The 17,658-nt window shown below is 36.7% G+C and overlaps 1 protein-coding gene across 1 annotated transcript in view; it reads right to left on the bottom strand.

Annotated features, from left to right (window-relative positions):
- SLC9B1 (solute carrier family 9 member B1) overlaps positions 1-17,658 on the bottom strand; it is a 60,459-nt gene that overhangs the window by 28,219 nt on the left and 14,582 nt on the right. Inside the window, exons 2-3 of the mRNA XM_055342350.1 lie at positions 12,266-12,335; positions 10,194-10,329 (exon numbers count right to left, since the gene is read on the bottom strand). Coding sequence (XP_055198325.1) covers positions 10,194-10,329; positions 12,266-12,334 — 205 coding nt within the window. The 5' untranslated portion in view covers position 12,335. The remainder of the gene's footprint in view (positions 1-10,193; positions 10,330-12,265; positions 12,336-17,658) is intronic.

Here is a 17,658-nt window from a genome sequence, read left to right as displayed (position 1 = left end):
GATCCTGGAGACCCGGGATTGAATCCCATGTCCGGCTCCCGGTACGTGGAGCCTGCTTCTCCCTCTGCCTGTGTCTCTGCCTCTCTCTCTCTCTCTCTGTGACTATCATAAATAAATAAAAATTTAAAAATAATGTTTAAAAAAAACTATTTAAAAAGTATATGTGAGTCCTTTAAAGTGCTTAACAGTTGTCATATGACATTTAAAAAATGTCATGCAGGGCAGTCCAAGTGGCTCAGTGGTTTAGTGCTGCTAAGTTAAAAAAACGATGTGAGACTGACTACCAGCAGCAATTTTGGATGCCTCCAGAAAACCCACCTACAGATCACTTGGCAGAAGGTGGAAGCCTTATTGGCTTGAACACAATGTCTCTCCCAAATCATTAGGTGACTATTAAGCTATTCAGACAAAAGAGAAACCCTGAGGAAATCAGGCTAAAAACAAATAAACAAACAAAAACTAAGAGACATCAGCTGCTACAAATCAAATCATGGGGCAGAATGATTCCACAGTTTAAGTACATGAAAATTACTCAAACAACAATAAAAACCTTAAAAAAATAAAACTGAATTTAAAGTTGCCATAATGTATAATTAAAATGTTTAATTTTCAACCCAAACTTACTAGACACTCAGAAATATGAGAATATACAACCCATTCAGAAAAAAAAAAGAGCAGTCAATATACAATGAGTATATGAGTCCAGATGTTGGATTTACAAAGTTTTCATAAGAGTCATTATAAATAACGTTTGAATAGTGAAAATGCAACAATGTGTCATTTAATAGAGAATATCAATAAAGTGATAACATTTATTTAAAAATGGAAATCTGGAATTGAAATGTACAATTGAAATGAAAAGCTGACTAGAAAAGCTCAATAACATTTTTGAGCTTCTGAAAGAAAGTATCAGTGAACTTGAATATAGATCAATAGAGATTAATTAACCATTCTGAAAAACAAAAGGAAGAAAGGAATAAAGAGAAATGGACAGAACCTCAGACACCTATAGGACACCATCAAGAGTAATAACATATGCATAAAGGAAGTCCCAGGAGGAAAAGAGAAATAAAGGAGCAGAAACATATTTGAAAATATAATGTCTGAAAACCTCTCAAAGTTAATAAAGATATTTATATAGATATAAAGAGATCAACAAAACCCAAGTAAAATAAGCACAAGAGATCCATATCTAGAGACACCATCATTGTCAAATTGCTAATGACAAAAGACAAAAGGAAAATCTTGGAAGTAGCAAGAAAATGATTCATCATGTACAGGGGAATAATAATGCAATTAACAGCAGCATTTTCATCAGGAAAAATAAAGGCCAAAGGCAGAGGAGTGACATTTCAAAAGTGTAGAAAAAGGGGCACCTGGGTGGCTCACTTAGTTGAGCATCCAACTCTTGATCTCACCTCAGGTCTTGATCTCAGGGTTGTAAGTTCAATTTCTGCATTGGGTTCCACACTAGGCATGGAGCCTACTTAAAAAAAAAAGTGCAGGGAAAAAACCCTGTAAATCAAGAATTCAGTATCTAGTAAAACAATTTTTCTTTTCTTTTTCTTTTTTAAGAATGTATGTATTCATGATAGACACAGAAAGAGAGGTAGAGACAAAGGCAGAGGGAGGAGAAGCAGGCTCCATGCAAGGAGCCTGATGTGGGACTCAATCCTGGGAATCTAGGATCACACCCTGAGCCAAAGGCAGACGCTTAACCGCTGAGCTCCCCGGGGCATCCCTAGTAAAACTATTTTATTTTTTATTTTTTTTACTTATTTTCATTTACTTAAAGGAAAAACAACTTCATGAAAAAAGTTATAAAGTTCTTCTTATTGAAAATAAAGTATCTTTATTGAAAGTACACTTAAAAGAAACAAAAAAAGGACTAATAGCCTAAAACCTAAGCCTATTTCCCCAGAATATCCATTTCTTTGGAACTAGGCAAGGTACCACCCAAATAAAAGACTTAAAGAGTGTGAACAAAAGTGATGAGACTGATTTCTGCATGTTGTTGAGAGTTTAGATTTCTTATTTAAATTAACTTACATGCACTATGGGATTGGTGAGTTAAATATGTTGAATGTTAAATATGTTAAATCACAGCTCTATCTCTATATGTTATTATCTGGAAAATACGTTTTAAGAGTTTCTTTAGTGATAGTAGGGTGTATGGGTGTGTGTGAGAGAGAGACAGAGACAAGAACAGATGGACAAATGGAGATGGAGACCAAGAGATAGAGACAGAGACAGAAGAAAAGGGTACAAGAATATACACCCCCCAAGCTAGAAACATGAAAGATCCTTTTCCTATAAACCTCTATAAATTTAGAAAACCAAAAATGAAAGAAAACAAAGGGGAAAACCAGTTATAGATCCAAGTATGTTTGTAGTTTCAATACTGGTGCTATAAAACTCCTAATTAATTCCTGAGCAAACTGTAGTTCTCAATCTCAATGGATAATCTTTGGTGACCAATACATTTTTCTCTCTTCACAGGTCCTAACCCTACTCCTAACAATTGCTGTATAGACAATGCCCACTATATGGAGTATAGGGTCCCGGGACTATGCATGTAAGATCGATGTACAGAAATTATATTTATAAAGAAGTCCAATCACTTTACATTGTCAGATGTTCAAGTTCAGATTTAGAACCTTAAAAATACTGACATTAGTTTAAAAAGTAACTTTTACTAAATGAAAACATCAATTAATGAAATTTGGTTTTAAAAGTTTAAAGTTAGCAAGCAACAAATAAAATAAAATTTTAGGAGTGCCTGGAGGCCTAGCAGGTTAAGTGTCCATCTGAATCTTGGTTTCTGCTAAGGTTGTGATCTCAGGGTCATGAGATCAAACCCCACGTCAGGCTTGGTGCTCAGTACAAAGTCAACTTGAGATTCTCTTTCTCTCTTTCCCTCTGCCCCTCCCCCAGCTCATGCATGTGCACACACTCTCTCTCACCCTCTCCCTCCCAATAAATAAAATCTTAAAAAAAAGAAAAAAAATTTAAAACTTCAGTTACCTATCCTTTATCAAATTTTAATCTAATTTTTGTTCTCTATAGGCTGTATACTTGTGGAAGCCAAAATCTAAGTTAAATCATATATCCAGGAAAAAAAAATCAAGAAAATTTCTTGTTATTAGGTGACAACTTATAAATATATGACAATGAGATGCTTTAAAATTTTAATGGTAAAGCAAATTTTATACAATTCTTTACAAGGCAGCAGCTTTTTAAAAATGTGGGTCCTGGGGAGGAGGGGCAAGATGGCAGAAGAGTAGGGTCCCCAAATCACCTGTCCCCACCAAATTACCTAGATAACCTTCAAATCATCCTGAAAATCTACGAATTTGGCCTGAGATTTAAAGAGAGACCAGCTGGAATGCTGCAGAGAGAAGAGTTCGCGCTTCTATCAAGGTAGGAAGACGGGAAAAAAGAAATAAAGAAACAAAAGGCCTCCAAGGGGGAGGGGCCCCCCGAGGAGCCGGGCTGAGGCCGGGACGAGTGTCCCCAGGACAGGAGAGCCCCGTCCCGGAGAAGCAGGAGCTGCACCAACCTTCCCGGGCGGAAAGGCGCTCGCAGGGAGTTGGAGCAGGACCCAGGAGGGCGGGGATGCCCTCGGGCTCCCTGGGACGCTAACAGACACCTGCGCCCCGGGAGAGTGCGCCGAGCTCCCTAAGGGCTGCAGCACCCGCACGGCTGGACCCAGAGCAGCTCGGAGGGGCTCGGGCAGAGGAAGAGGCTCCGTGCAGAGGGGGCTGCGCGGCTCCGGGAGCACCTTGGAGAGACTTGGGCACGGCTCCGGGGAGGGGGCTGCGCAGCCGGGAGTGCGAATCCAACAGCGCAGGCCCTGGGCGCCGGGACACAGCCCAGGATCCGGCCTCCCCCGGGGACAGGCAGAGGCTGAGAGGGCCCAGGACCGCAAGGACGCTCCTGCCCAGAGCTGAGCAGATCAGGGGTCCCGCCCTGTAGCTGGAGACTCCAGGCCCTGCAGACGGAGAGCCCCGGAGCTACTGCGGGAGCTGACTCTAGGGCTGCAGAGCTGGCCCCGCCACTGCGGCTGTTCCTCCTGGGGCCTCACGGGGTAAACAACCCCCACTGAGCCCTGCACCAGGCAGGGGGCAGAGCAGCTCCCCCAAGTGCTAACACCTGAAAATTAGCACAACAGGTCCCTCCCCCAGAAGACCAGCTGGACGGACAAGTTCCAGGGGAAGTCAAGGGACTTAAAGTATACAGAATCAGAAGATACTCCCACGTGTTTTTGTTTTTTGTTTTTTTTGTTTTTTTTTCTCTTTGTTTGCTTCCCCCACCCCTTTTTTCCTTTCTTTCTTTTTTCTTTTTTCCTTTTTTTCTTCCTTTTTTATTTTTTCTTTTTCTCTTTTATTTCCTTTTTTTTCTTTCTCTCTTTTGCACTGAGCAAAATGACCAGAAGGAAAACCTCACCTCAAAAGAAAGAATCAGGAACAGTCTTCTCTCCCACAGAGTTACAAAATCTGGATTACAATTCAATGTCAGAAAGCCAATTCAGAAGCACTATTATACAGCTACTGGTGGCTCTAGAAAAAAGCATAAAGGACTCAAGAGACTTCATGACTGCAGAATTTATTTCCAATCAGGCAGAAATTAAAAATCAATTGAATGAGATGCAATCCAAACTAGAAGTCCTAACGACAAGGGTTAATGAGGGGAGGAACAAGTGAGTGACATAGAAGACAAGTTGATGTCAAAGAGGGAAACTGAGTAAAAAAGAGACAAACAATTAAAAGACCATGAAGATAGATTAAGGGAAATAAATGACAGCCTGAGGAAGAAGAACCTACGTTTAATTGGGGTTCTCGAGGGTGCTGAAAGGGACAAAAGGCCAGAATATGTATTTGAACAAATCATAGCTGAAAACTTTCCTAATCTGGGAAGGGAAACAGGCATTCAGATCCAGGAAATAGAGAGATCCCCCCCTAAAATCAATAAAAACCGTTCAACACCTCGACATTTAATAGTGAAGATTGCAAATTCCAAAGATAAAGAGAAGATCCATAAAGCAGCAAGAGACAAGAAATCCCTGACTTTTATGGGTAGAAGTATTAGGGTAACAGCAGACCTCTCCACAGAGACCTGGCAGGCCAGAAAGGGCTGGCAGGATATATTCAGGGTCCTAAATGAGAAGAACATGTAACCAAGAATACTTTATCCAGCAAGGCTCTCATTCAAAATGGAAGGAGAGATAAAGAGCTTGCAAGACAGGCAGGAACTGAAAGAATATGTGACCTCCAAACCAGCTCTGCAAGAAATTTTAAGGGGGACTCTCAAAATTCCCCTTTAAGAAGAAGACCAATGGAACAATCCACAAAAACAAGGACTGAATAGATATCATGATGACAATAAACTCATATCTGTCAATAGTAACTCTGAACGTGAACGGGCTTAATGACCCCATCAAAAGGCACAGGGTTTCAGACTGGATAAAAAAGCAGGACCCATCTATTTGCTGTATACAAGAGACTCATTTTAGACAGAAGGACACCTACAGCCTGAAAATAAAAGGTTGGAGAACCATTTACCATTCAAATGGTCCTCAAAAGAAAGCAGGGGTAGCCATCCTTATATCAGATAAACTAAAATTTACCCCGAAGACTGTAGTGAGAGATGAAGAGGGACACTATATCATACTTAAAGGATCTATCCAACAAGAGGACTTAACAATCCTCAATATATATGCCCCGAATGTGGGAACTGCCAAATATTTAAATCAATTAATAACCAAAGTGAAGAAATACTTAGATAATAATACACTTATACTTGGTGACTTCAATCTAGCTCTTTCTCTACTAGATAGGTCTTCTAAGCACATCTCTAAAGAAACGAGAGCTTTAAATGATACACTGGACAAGATGGATTTCACAGATATCTACAGAACTTTACATCCAAACTCAACTGAATACACATTCTTCTGAAGTGTACATGGAACTTTCTCCAGAATAGACCACATACTGGGTCACAAATCAGGTCTGAACCGATACCAAAAGATTGGGATCATCCCCAGCATATTCTCAGACCATAATGCCTTGAAATTAGAATTAAATCACAACAAGAAGTTTGTAAGGACATCAAACACGTGGAGGTTAAGGACCATCCTGCTAAAAGATGAAAGGGTCAATCAGGAAATTAGGGAATAATTAAAAAGATTCATGGAAACTAATGAGAATGAAGATACAACCGTTCAAAATCTTTGGGATGCAGCAAAAGCAGTCCTGAGGGGGAAATACATCGCAATACAAGCATCCATTCAAAAACTGGAAAGAACTCAAATACAGAAGCTAACCTTACACATAAAGGAGCTAGAGAAAAAACAGCAAATAGATCCTATACCCAGCAGAAGAAGAGAGTTAATAAAGATTTGAGCAGAACTCAACGAAATTGAGACCAGAAGAACTGTGGAACAGATCAACAGAACCAGGAGTTGGTTCTTTGAAAGAATTAATAAGATAGATAAACCATTAGCCAGCCTTATTAAAAAGAAGAGAGAGAAGACTCAAATTAATAAAATCATGAATGAGAAAGGAGAGATCACTACCAACACCAAGGAAATACAAACGATTTTAAAAACATATTATGAACAGCTCTACGCCAATAAATTAGGCAATCTGGAAGAAATGGACGCATTCCTGGAAAGCCACAAACTACCAAAACTGGAACAGGAAGAAATAGAAAACCTGAACAGGCCAATAACCAGGGAGGAAATTGAAGCAGTCATCAAAAACCTCCCAAGACACAAGAGTCCAGGGCCAGATGGCTTCCCAGGGGAATTCTATCAAACATTTAAAGAAGAAACATACCTATTCTACTAAAGCTGTTTGGAAAGATAGAAAGAGATGGAGTACTTCCAAATTCATTCTATGAGGCCAGCATCACCTTAATTCCAAAACCAGACAAAGACCCCAACAAAAAGGAGAATAACAGACCAATATCCCTGGTGAACATGGATGCAAAAATTCTCAACAAGATACTAGCCAATTGGATCCAACAACACATTAAGAACATTATTCACCATGACCAAGTAGGATTTATCCCCGGGACACAAGGCTGGTTCAACACTCGTAACATAATCAATGTGATTCATCATATCAGCAAGAGAAAAACCAAGAACCATATGATCCTCTCATTAGATGCAGAGAAAGCATTTGACAAAATACAGCATCCATTCCTGATCAAAACTCTTCAGAGTGTAAGGATAGAGGGAACATTCCTCAACATTTTAAAAGCCATCTACGAAAAGCCCACAGCAAATATCATTCTCCATGGGGAAGCACTGGGAGCCTTTCCCCTAAGATCAGGAACAAGACAGGGATGTCCACTCTCACCACTGCTATTCAACATAGTACTGGAAGTCCTAGCCTCAGCAATCAGACAACAAAAAGACATTAAAGGCATTTAAATTGGCAAAGAAGAAGTCAAACTCTCCCTCTTCGCCGATGACATGATACTCTACATAGAAAACCCAAAAGCCTCCACCGCAAGATTGCTAGAACTCATACAGCAATTTGGTAGCGTGGCAGGATACAAAATCAATGCCCAGAAATCAGTGGCATTTCTATACTCTAACAATGAGACTGAAGAAAGAGAAATTAAGGAGTCAATTCCATTTACAATTGCACCCAAAAGCATAAGATACCTAGGAATAAACCTAACCAAAGAGGTAAAGGATCTATACCCTAAAAACTATAGAACACTTCTGAAAGAAATTGAGGAAGACACAAAGAGATGGAAAAATATTCCATGCTCATGGATTGGCAGAATTAATATTGTGAAAATGTCAATGTTACCCAGGGCGATTTACACGTTTAATGCAATCCCTATCAAAATACCATGGACTATCTTCAGAGAGCTAGAACAAATTATTTTAAGATTTGTGTGGAATCAGAAAAGACCCCGAATAGCCAGGGGAATTTTAAAAAAGAAAACCATATCTGGGGGCATCACAATGCCAGATTTCACGTTGTACTACAAAGCTGTGTTCATCAAGACAGTGTGGTACTGGCACAAAAACAGACACATAGATCAATGGAATAGAATAGAGAACCCAGAAGTGGACCCTGAACTTTATGGTCAACTAATATTCGATAAAGGAGGAAAGACTATCCACTGGAAGAAAGACAGTCTCTTCAATAAATGGTGCTGGGGAAATTGGACATCCACATGCAGAAGATTGAAACTAGACCACTGTCTTGCACCATACACAAAGATAAACTCAAAATGGATGAAAGATCTAAATGTGAGACAAGATTCCATCAAAATCCTAGAGGAGAACACAGGCAACACTCCTTTTGAACTCAGCCACAGTAACTTCTTGCAAGATACATCCACGAAGGCAAAAGAAACAAAAGCAAAAATGAACTATTGGGACTTCATCAAGATAAGAAGCTTTTGCACAGCAAAGGATACAGTCAACAAAACTCAAAGACAACCTACAGAATGGGAGAAGATATTTGCAAATGACGTATCAGATAAAGGGCTAGTTTCCAAGATCTATAAAGAACTTATTAAACTCAACAGCAAAGAAAGAAATAATGCAATCATGAAACGGGCAAAAGACATGAAGAGAAATCTCACAGAGGAAGACATAGACATGGCCAACATGCACATGAGAAAATGCTCTGCATCACTTGCCATCAGGGAAATACAAATCAAAACCACAATGAGATACCACCTCACACCAGTGAGAATGGGGAAACTTAACAAGGCAGGAAACAACAAATGTTGGAGAGGATGCGGAGAAAAGGGAACCCTCTTACACTGTTGGTGGGAATGTGAACTGGTGCAGCCACTCTGGAAAAATGTGTGGAGGTTCCTCAAAGAGTTCAAAATAGACCTGCCCTATGACCCAGCAATTGCACTGTTGGGGATTTACCCCAAAGATACAGATGCAATGAAACACCGGGACACTTGCACCCCGATGTTTCTAGCAGCAATGTCCACAATAGCCAAACTGTGGAAGGAGCCTCGGTGTCCATCGAAAGATGAATGGATAAAGAAGATGTGGTTTATGTATACAATGGAATATTACTCAGCCATTAGAAACGACAAATACCCACCACTTGCTTCAAGGTGGATGGAACTGGAGGGTATTTTGCTGAGTGAAGTAAGTCAATCAGAGAAGGACAAACAGTGTATGTTCTCATTCATTTGGGGAATATAAATAATAGTGAAAGGGAATATAAGGGAAGGGAGAAGAAATGTGTGGGAAATATCAGAAAGGGAGACAGAACATAAAGACTCCTAACTCTGGGAAATGAATTAGGGGTGGTGGAAGGGGAGGAGGGCAGGGGGTGGGGGTGAATGGGTGATGGGCACTGAGGGGGGCACTTGACGGGATGAGCACTGGGTGTTATTCTGTATGTTGGTAAATTGAACACCAATAAAAAATAAATTTATTAAAAAAATAATACTAAAAAATAAAAAAATAAAAATGTGGGTCCTAATTTTATTAAGAACCTTAATATTTCCAGGAATATTCCTTCCAGCTGACTTAAAACTAAATATCAGGGATGCCTGGGTGGTTCAGCTGATTGTTTGCTGATTTTGGCTCAGGTCATGATCTCATGGATTGTGAGATCAAGCCCCACACTGGGCTCTGGGCTCAGTGGGGAGTCTGCTTGATATTCTCTCCCTCTGCCCCTCCCCTTACTCATACTCATACTCTCTCTCTATCTCTCAAATAAATAGATCTTAAAAAAACTAAATATCAAAAGTAGGCTTTAAATAAAAATCTTTCATCAATGTTCTTTCTTTCTTTCTTTCTTTCTTTCTTTCTTTCTTTCTTTCTTTCTTTCTGACTGCACACCCAATCAATATGGGGCTTGAGATCACAGCCCTGAGATCAAGAGTTGGATACTCTACCGACTGAGCCATCCCCTTAATAAATGCTGTTTATAATCCCCAAGATTTAATATAAGAAGTCATGAAAAACATTAAAACATATATCTGTTAAGCAATTATTATTCTGACAGAGTTAAGGAAATATTTCCTTTTTGTCCACAAATTGCTTGTAATAAGAGCTGAAGTATATAGCTGAGGTATGCAGCTGATTTGATCTGGTATATATAGATAAAGCAGTGGCTTTGTTGGTTTATATTTTAATATTTATCAAATATATCTCTCATTTTCTCTCCACTTACATTTCTAATTTCACATACCATTTGTAATAACTTTATTTAATATTCCTTGTGGAGGACAAGAATACTTCTTTTCCATCTGTGGTTTTATTTCCTCTGTTTGTGACAAGACAGTTTCCGTAGTTTCTTCATGTTTATTATTACTATCTTTGAGGTTCTGAAGTAAAGCAAGGACATCTTTTAAGAAATACATTTTCCATGCAATTTTATGAATGTACAAAACCACCTAATCTCATAATTAAATTCATATTATTACTGTCACCATGAAAATTACACATATAAAAGAATATTCATGCACTATATCATTAGGTATTTGGGGATGTCACAGGAGTGCACTTTGTAGTGCATGTTGATTTAGCTTTTATAGATTTGAATCCCTGCCATTTTCATTTGTGATTTGTGCATATTGAATAAGTGAGCCTATAGTGTAGGCAGAATAATTAAGTGTCCCTCTTTAGTCTTACCTCCACAGATTACTCAATAAAACTTTAGTAGAATGAAAATACAACTAAGTTGGAAAGGAGGTGAAATATAATTTTACTTAGACTCATTTCATTTGAAAAATTATATAACTGGAAAAATGAGAAAAGTAGATCAGGCTTTCAGAAATTTAAGGTTCATGCTCCCACTATTAATTATAGATAACACCCTTAGGTAGTTCATGAGTTTAGCTACATCTTCAGGCTTTTAAATGGTAGTCAGTCTAATTATGAAACTGCTGATTTAGGAAAAAAAAAGACATCTTAGTTTGTGAGAAATTGAGAGGCTTCTTCCAAGGTAAACAAAACAAGACAAAAATAAAAAACAAAACAAAACGGAGTTAACCCTGAAATAGAAATCTTCAAATTTGCCTTATTGTCACCATGATGTAGTATGTGTGTATTTGTGTGTATGTGTGTGCATGAATGTGCATGTATGTACCTGCACACACAGGCCATCACTTTGAGTGTATTGATAATACTTTAAGTGCAGTGGAGAGAGAATATTGCATTGTCACAAGAAATGGTAACAAAGGCTAGAGGCATGGACAGATTAAGGAAGGGAAGAGGAAACATTTAATGACTAGGGAGGCAGAGGCACCACTGCAGCTAATATAAATGAATTATGTAGCTTTATTAATAACATACTTCTCTATATCTAATCATGATTAATTTGTTGGATTTCTAGTATAGAGACATTTTGGAAAGTCTGTCACTATACAAAAGGGCAAGGTAAAGACACAAAGGTGAATTTTGATTAGTGTGGGTAAAAGGTCATATTAGGTAAGACCATATTATTTTAAGTTTTATTATTTCAGATTTTATAAGAAACTGACATAGACTAGGATAAGGTCTTTACAGATAAATAATTAGAATCAATGGCAAATATTTTAAATATACAAAAGAAGAACATTTGGGCCCCTAAGAACTATAGAAACCTCTTTTAAAAAGTAAACAAATTTTTAAAAAGTAAAAAATTTATCATTCTTATTATGGGCAATTATTATGCAGTAAAACTGGACCAAAAGAAGGTATATGACTTGCTCTATACAGTTGGAAAAATAAAAATTTGGTTCTCTTCAAATACACAGCACATTTAATTTGTCTTGACCTCATGTAGTCTAAGTTACTGAGTTTTTCCTAGATATGGAAGAAATAATAAGCCATATCCATTATTCCTAAAATCTGCCCTCTTTAGCTCCAAAATAATCTTTAGTCACCCCTTTCCATCTTTTTATTCCTTCTGCTAATTTCTTAGGACTTATTTAGTTATTTTTAGTTATTTTTAGATGACCACTTCTCGAGGTGCCTGGGTGGCTCAGTTGGTTAGGTGTCTGTCTTCAGCTCAGATCATGATCCTAGAGTCCTGAGATCGAGTCCCATATCAGGTTCCCTGCTCAGAAGGGAGCCTGCTTCTCCCTCTTCCTCTGCTGCTCCCCCTGCTTATGCTCTCATTTTCTCTTTGTTAAATAAACAAAATATTTTAAAATAATGACCAGTTCTTATTTTTTAACCAGACATATAATAGAAGCCTAATAAGTAAACTTGAAAGATAAATTTTAAGATCAGATTGATTTTTATGTCATGTATTACAAAATAGTTTTAGGTTTTTACCTGAAGAGTTGTAGATGATGGGGTGTTTTTATCCTCCAAATGTTCATTTTGTGGTTCTATGGTGTACATGCTAATATTTAAAAGAAAAATAGTTTGAAAAAATAGTACTGTAAATCTATCTGAAACAGACATGGTTAAATGGGATTAATTTTTAATGATTTTTTTATCATAAAGTTGTATCACAGTCAAGTCAGATATTTTTATGGTTAAGACAACTCCAAATATTCATTGTAAAGTTATGAAGCAAAATCATAAATTTTAAAAACCATTGTCACACAGAAATTTAATACTTCTCAGTAGTTCATAATGGTGGGTCATATCTTAAAAGCATATATCAGAAAACTCAGTTCTTTATTTTATGCACTGAAATAATTTCCACAATTGCTTTACTCTATCTTTAGTCACATTCATGTCAGAAAAGAGTCCAAACTTTTTAAAAATTAAATATGATCAACAATATTAATACCTACATCTATAAGTTACTGATACATACAGTCTTTATTTGTGATCCATTTGAAAGATTTGAGGGTCAACATTTAAATAAAATAAATTTTATTCTGAATATAAGAATGAACTAAAAAAAAAAGGGTATGAAATAGGACCACATTAGAAGATTTAGGTTTGGAAACTTATTTAAATTATCTGTTGTAGGTGGCTCCGTGGCACAATGGATAGCGCATTGGACTTCTAAATTATCTGTTGTTTCTACCTTCTCTGTGATTTTTGATGCTTTTGAGCATAGGAAGAGTATCTGCCATAAAAATATCTTTCAGTTCCTGAGTTACTAATGAAGACAAAATTAAAAGCTTTAAGTCTTAATTTTTAGGTACTTGATAAGACCAAACCCCACAGTATTTAAAGTATCTATATTTTTTAAAAGGCAAGCAATTTTAGTAATGAAAATTTTTAATGAAAAGGAGCATTAATATTTGAGTACCTACCACATATGCCAGGTGCTTTACATATATTGCCTCATTTTAATGGAATAAAATATTAGTGTGTAAAAATCTTATAAGGGATCATAACTAATTTATGACATTAAAACAGAAAATAACATTTACTTTTTAAATGTGATGAAAAAAATTAGATTTCTAAGTCCCTTTAAAGTAAAATTCCATTTTAATGAAAGGGAATATAAAAACTACCTGGTCATTAGAATGACAACCTGTCATTAACTGTTAGACTAGAAGCTAACTGGTAAGTTCCAAGTACAAAGAGGGTAGGTAAATCACCTAAGCTGTGTCAGGTTCTGAAAGGACAGACTGAGGGTTAGAATCATTAAAAAAATTAAGCTGGAGTGCAAAAGAGTTGTGAGGTCAGGTCACAAAGTCCATCCACACAGTGATTATTGAATGTCTATTCTTTTGGGCTCTGAAGATAAAGCAGCAAAACAAAATAAAACAAATGTAGGTTTCTGCTCTCATGGATCTTATATTCTTGTTGGAAGAGGAAAACAATAAACAGTATTTTCAGATTGTGATGAAGTACTGGAGAAAATAAACCCGGATGATATTACAGTGATCAAGGTGACATTTGAGCTGTGACCTAAATAAGGAGAAACTATGAGTCATAACTAGGCAGATGGACAAGAATAGGCAAACATAATATCAAGAATCATACAAAAAGCCAGGCAGCATATTTTAAAGTCTACAGCTATGTTGGGACACATAGGTGGTTCAGTGGGTTGAGCGTCTGTCTGACTCTCGGTTTCCACTCAGGTTGTGATCTCAGAGTTGTGAAATTGAGTCCCAAGTCTGGCTCCGGACTTAGCATAGAGTTTGCTTAAGATGGTCTCTCCCTCCCCCTCTGCCTTTCTCCCTCCTCCTCCTTTCTCTTTCTCTAAAAAATCAATAAAGTAATCTTTTAAAAAATCTATAGCTATGTCATGGTTAGGATAGGAGGACTGGAATTCAAGCAAGCAGACCACGCAGTAGAACTTCAAATCCTAGATAAGGAGTCTGAACAACAAATGTACATGTTAGCAGCTATTAAGAGAAGATTGATGCTGTGTCAAGTAATATTCATGCCTGGCAACTACTCAATACTCTCTTTACATACCTGCCAAGAGAGGAATTGGTAGGGAGTTGTAGGCTTGGTAACTAAGAGCAAGGAGTTTGGAGCTGAGATAGAAATGTGTTTCACTCTTCCCTTTATCTTTTAATAACTGTGAGAAGTGATTTATCTCCCTAGGCCTCAACTTCCTTATCTGTAATAATATAATATTGCTAAATTTATTGGTTATTGTGAGGATTAAATGATATAATAGCTTATACAAGCTGGATTATGTTAAGCACTTGACATGAATCATTACATTAGATTTCCACAACACTATGAAATATTTGTTATTCTTATTTTACAGGTGTTGACACTAAGACCCAGGAAGGTTTTCCCAAAGTCACACAGCTAGCAAGTGGCATAGTTGGAATTTGAACCAAATACTCTTTAATACTATTCAAGTCCTTATTAACCTTGGTATCTTCTTTTTCCTTTTAGTTATTCTGGTGATGTTACATTGTGGATTTAAGTTGCATTTTCGTGGTGACTAATATATTTTCACACATTTATTGGCTATTTGAATATTTTCTTTAGTAAAGTGTTCAAATCTCTTGCCCATTTAAAAAATGTATTTTAGTTCTTTATGTATTCCAGAAACAAATCTTTTATTAGATATATAGCTAATACTGTCTTCTACTCTGTGGCATGCCTTTTTAAAAATTAATTAATTTTTAATAAATTTATTTTTTATTGGTGTTCAATTTGTCAACATATAGAATAACACCCAGTGCTCATCCTGTCAAGTGTGTGGCATGCCTTTTCACACTGATGTCTTTGAATGAACAGAGTTTTTATTTTAATTTAGTCTAATCTTTTTTCTAATTAGAGCTTTTATTGTTTTATGAGTCTTTGCCATCCTGAAATCATAAAAGTATTCTCCTATATATTCTAGGAGCATTAATGTTTTGCCTTTTACATCTAGGTCTATGATCCATCTGGAATTGATTTTTATGCATGGTGTGAGAAGAGATACAACTTCATTTTTTCCCATATCAATATCAAATTGACTCAGTATCATTTATTAAAAAGATCATCCTTTACCCATTGCATTCCAGCATCACCCTTTGTTGTAAATCAGGTGACTACATATATGCTAATTTATTTTTGGATTTTCTTATGTTCCACTGGCCTATTTTTCTTTTTTTTTTTAAATTTTATTTATTTATTCATGAGAGACACAGAGAGGCAGAGACACAGGCAGAGGGAGAAGCAGGCTCCATGCAGGGAGCCCAATGTGGGACTTGATCCCAGGTCTCCAGGATCACGCCCGGGGCTGAAGGCAGCGCTAAACCGCTCAGCCACCCAGGTTGCCCTTATTTTTCTATCCTTATACCAACACTACACTAGTACTTATATAACAGAAATTGTTACCTGGTGCTGTAAGTTTTCTAGTTTTGTTCTCCTTCAGAGTAGGATTGTCTCTTTGTATTTCCACACACATTTTAGAATAAAGTTGTTCATTCATACACACACTTTCTCTCCCTGGTAGTATTTTGACTGAAATTGCACTGAATCTATAGATTAATTTGGGGGAGAACTGACCATCTTAACAGTACTGAGCCTTTTAATCCTTGAACATTTTATGTATCTCTCCATGTACTTAGATTTTCTTTAGTTTATTTAATAGTATTTATAGTTTTCAGTGTAGATGTCTTATGTATCTTTCATTAGACTTATTTCTAGATAGGCTTATTTCTAGGTATTGATGTTTTTGGGATGTGTCAAACAGTATCATCTTAAAAAGTTTATTACTTGTTTTTTGCTGATAAAAAAATACAACTAATTTTTATTTATTTACTTCACATCTAGGCCTTGATAAATTCACTTTATTCTAATAGATTCTTTTGGATTTTCTAAGTACCAAGCATGTGGTCAGCAAATATATTTTATTTCTTCCTTTCTAAATTTTATATATTTTATCTTTTTCTTTCTTTATTGTACTCGTTGTAACCTGTCTTTACAGTTTTTTAATATCCCTGCTGGTCTTGGTATTGTCTGTCTTCAGTATTTGTTTTAATATAGATCTGCTGGCAATAAATTCCTTCATTATTTGTTTGCCTTAAATGTCTTTATTTCACCTTCACTTTTGAAAGAGATTCTCATTGAATACAGAATTCCATATTACAAGTTATTTTAAGAATTTTTTAAAATTTTATTTATTTGATAGAGACAGCACAAGCAGGGTAAGTAGTGGAGGAAGAGGGAGAAGCAGGCTCCCCGCCAAGCAGGGACCCAAAGCAGGGCTCAATTCCAGGACCCCGGGATCATGATTTGAGCCAAAGGCAGAGGCTTAACCAATTGAGCCACCCAGGCACCCCTATTTCCTTTAAGAATTTTAAAGATGTTCCATTGTATTCTGAGTATATACACAGAAGGAAAGCTTCTGGATCATATGGTAACTGTTTCATTTTAGAGGAAATGACATACTGTTTTCCCCAGTGACTATGGCTATATCATCTTATATTCATATCAGCAATGCACAAAGGTTCTGATTTCTCTATATACTTGTCAGCACCTGTTATTTTGTTTTCCATAATAGCCAGCCTAATGAAATGGTATCTCATTGTGGTTTTCATTTCGATTTTCCTAATGATTATTGAGCATCTTTCATGTCCTTACCGGTAATTTGTATATATTCTTCAGAAAAATGTATATTTTAGTCCTTTGCCCAGTTTTTAGTTGGTTTATTTATTTTTTGTTTTCAAGTTGTAAGAATTCTTTATATATTCTGGACATTAATCACTTACCTGATATATTATTTGCAAATATTTTCTCATTCTGTGGGTTGCCTTTTCTTTTTCTTGATGGTGTTTTTCAACACACAAACATTTTTAATTTTGTCGTAGCCCAAGTTATCTATTTCTTTTATTGTCTGTGTTTTAGCTATCTAATCAAAGAAATCATTGCCAAATCTAGTATCATGAAACTTCCCTCTATATTTTCTTATAAGAGTTTTATAGTTTTAGTTCTTACAGTCATAGTCATTTTAACATTTTTGTCTTCTAACTCTAACTAAAAATTCTCTGTCACCTTTGAGTCTGCTCCTATTTTCAATTTTCTCTCTTGGCTTGTAGTCATACAGTTTCATCTAGTAGCTAGCATGGCTAATAATTCTAAAAAATATTTTATTTATTTATTCACGAGAGACACACAGAGAGAGGCAGGGACATAGGCAGAGGGAGAAGCAGGCTCCTTATGGGGGCAGGACTCCATTCCAGGACCTGGGGATCATGACCTAAGCCAAAGGCAGATGCTCAACGACTGAGACACTCAGGCGCCCCTCATGGTTAATAATTTTTATTGAAAGCTTGACACTGTGTACAAAAATTTATAGTCTC

The sequence above is a fragment of the Nyctereutes procyonoides genome, unplaced genomic scaffold (assembly GCF_905146905.1).
Source record: "Nyctereutes procyonoides isolate TBG_1078 unplaced genomic scaffold, NYPRO_anot_genome, whole genome shotgun sequence".
Taxonomy (NCBI): domain Eukaryota; kingdom Metazoa; phylum Chordata; class Mammalia; order Carnivora; family Canidae; genus Nyctereutes; species Nyctereutes procyonoides.
This window is presented reverse-complemented; position numbering and strand designations above follow the sequence as displayed.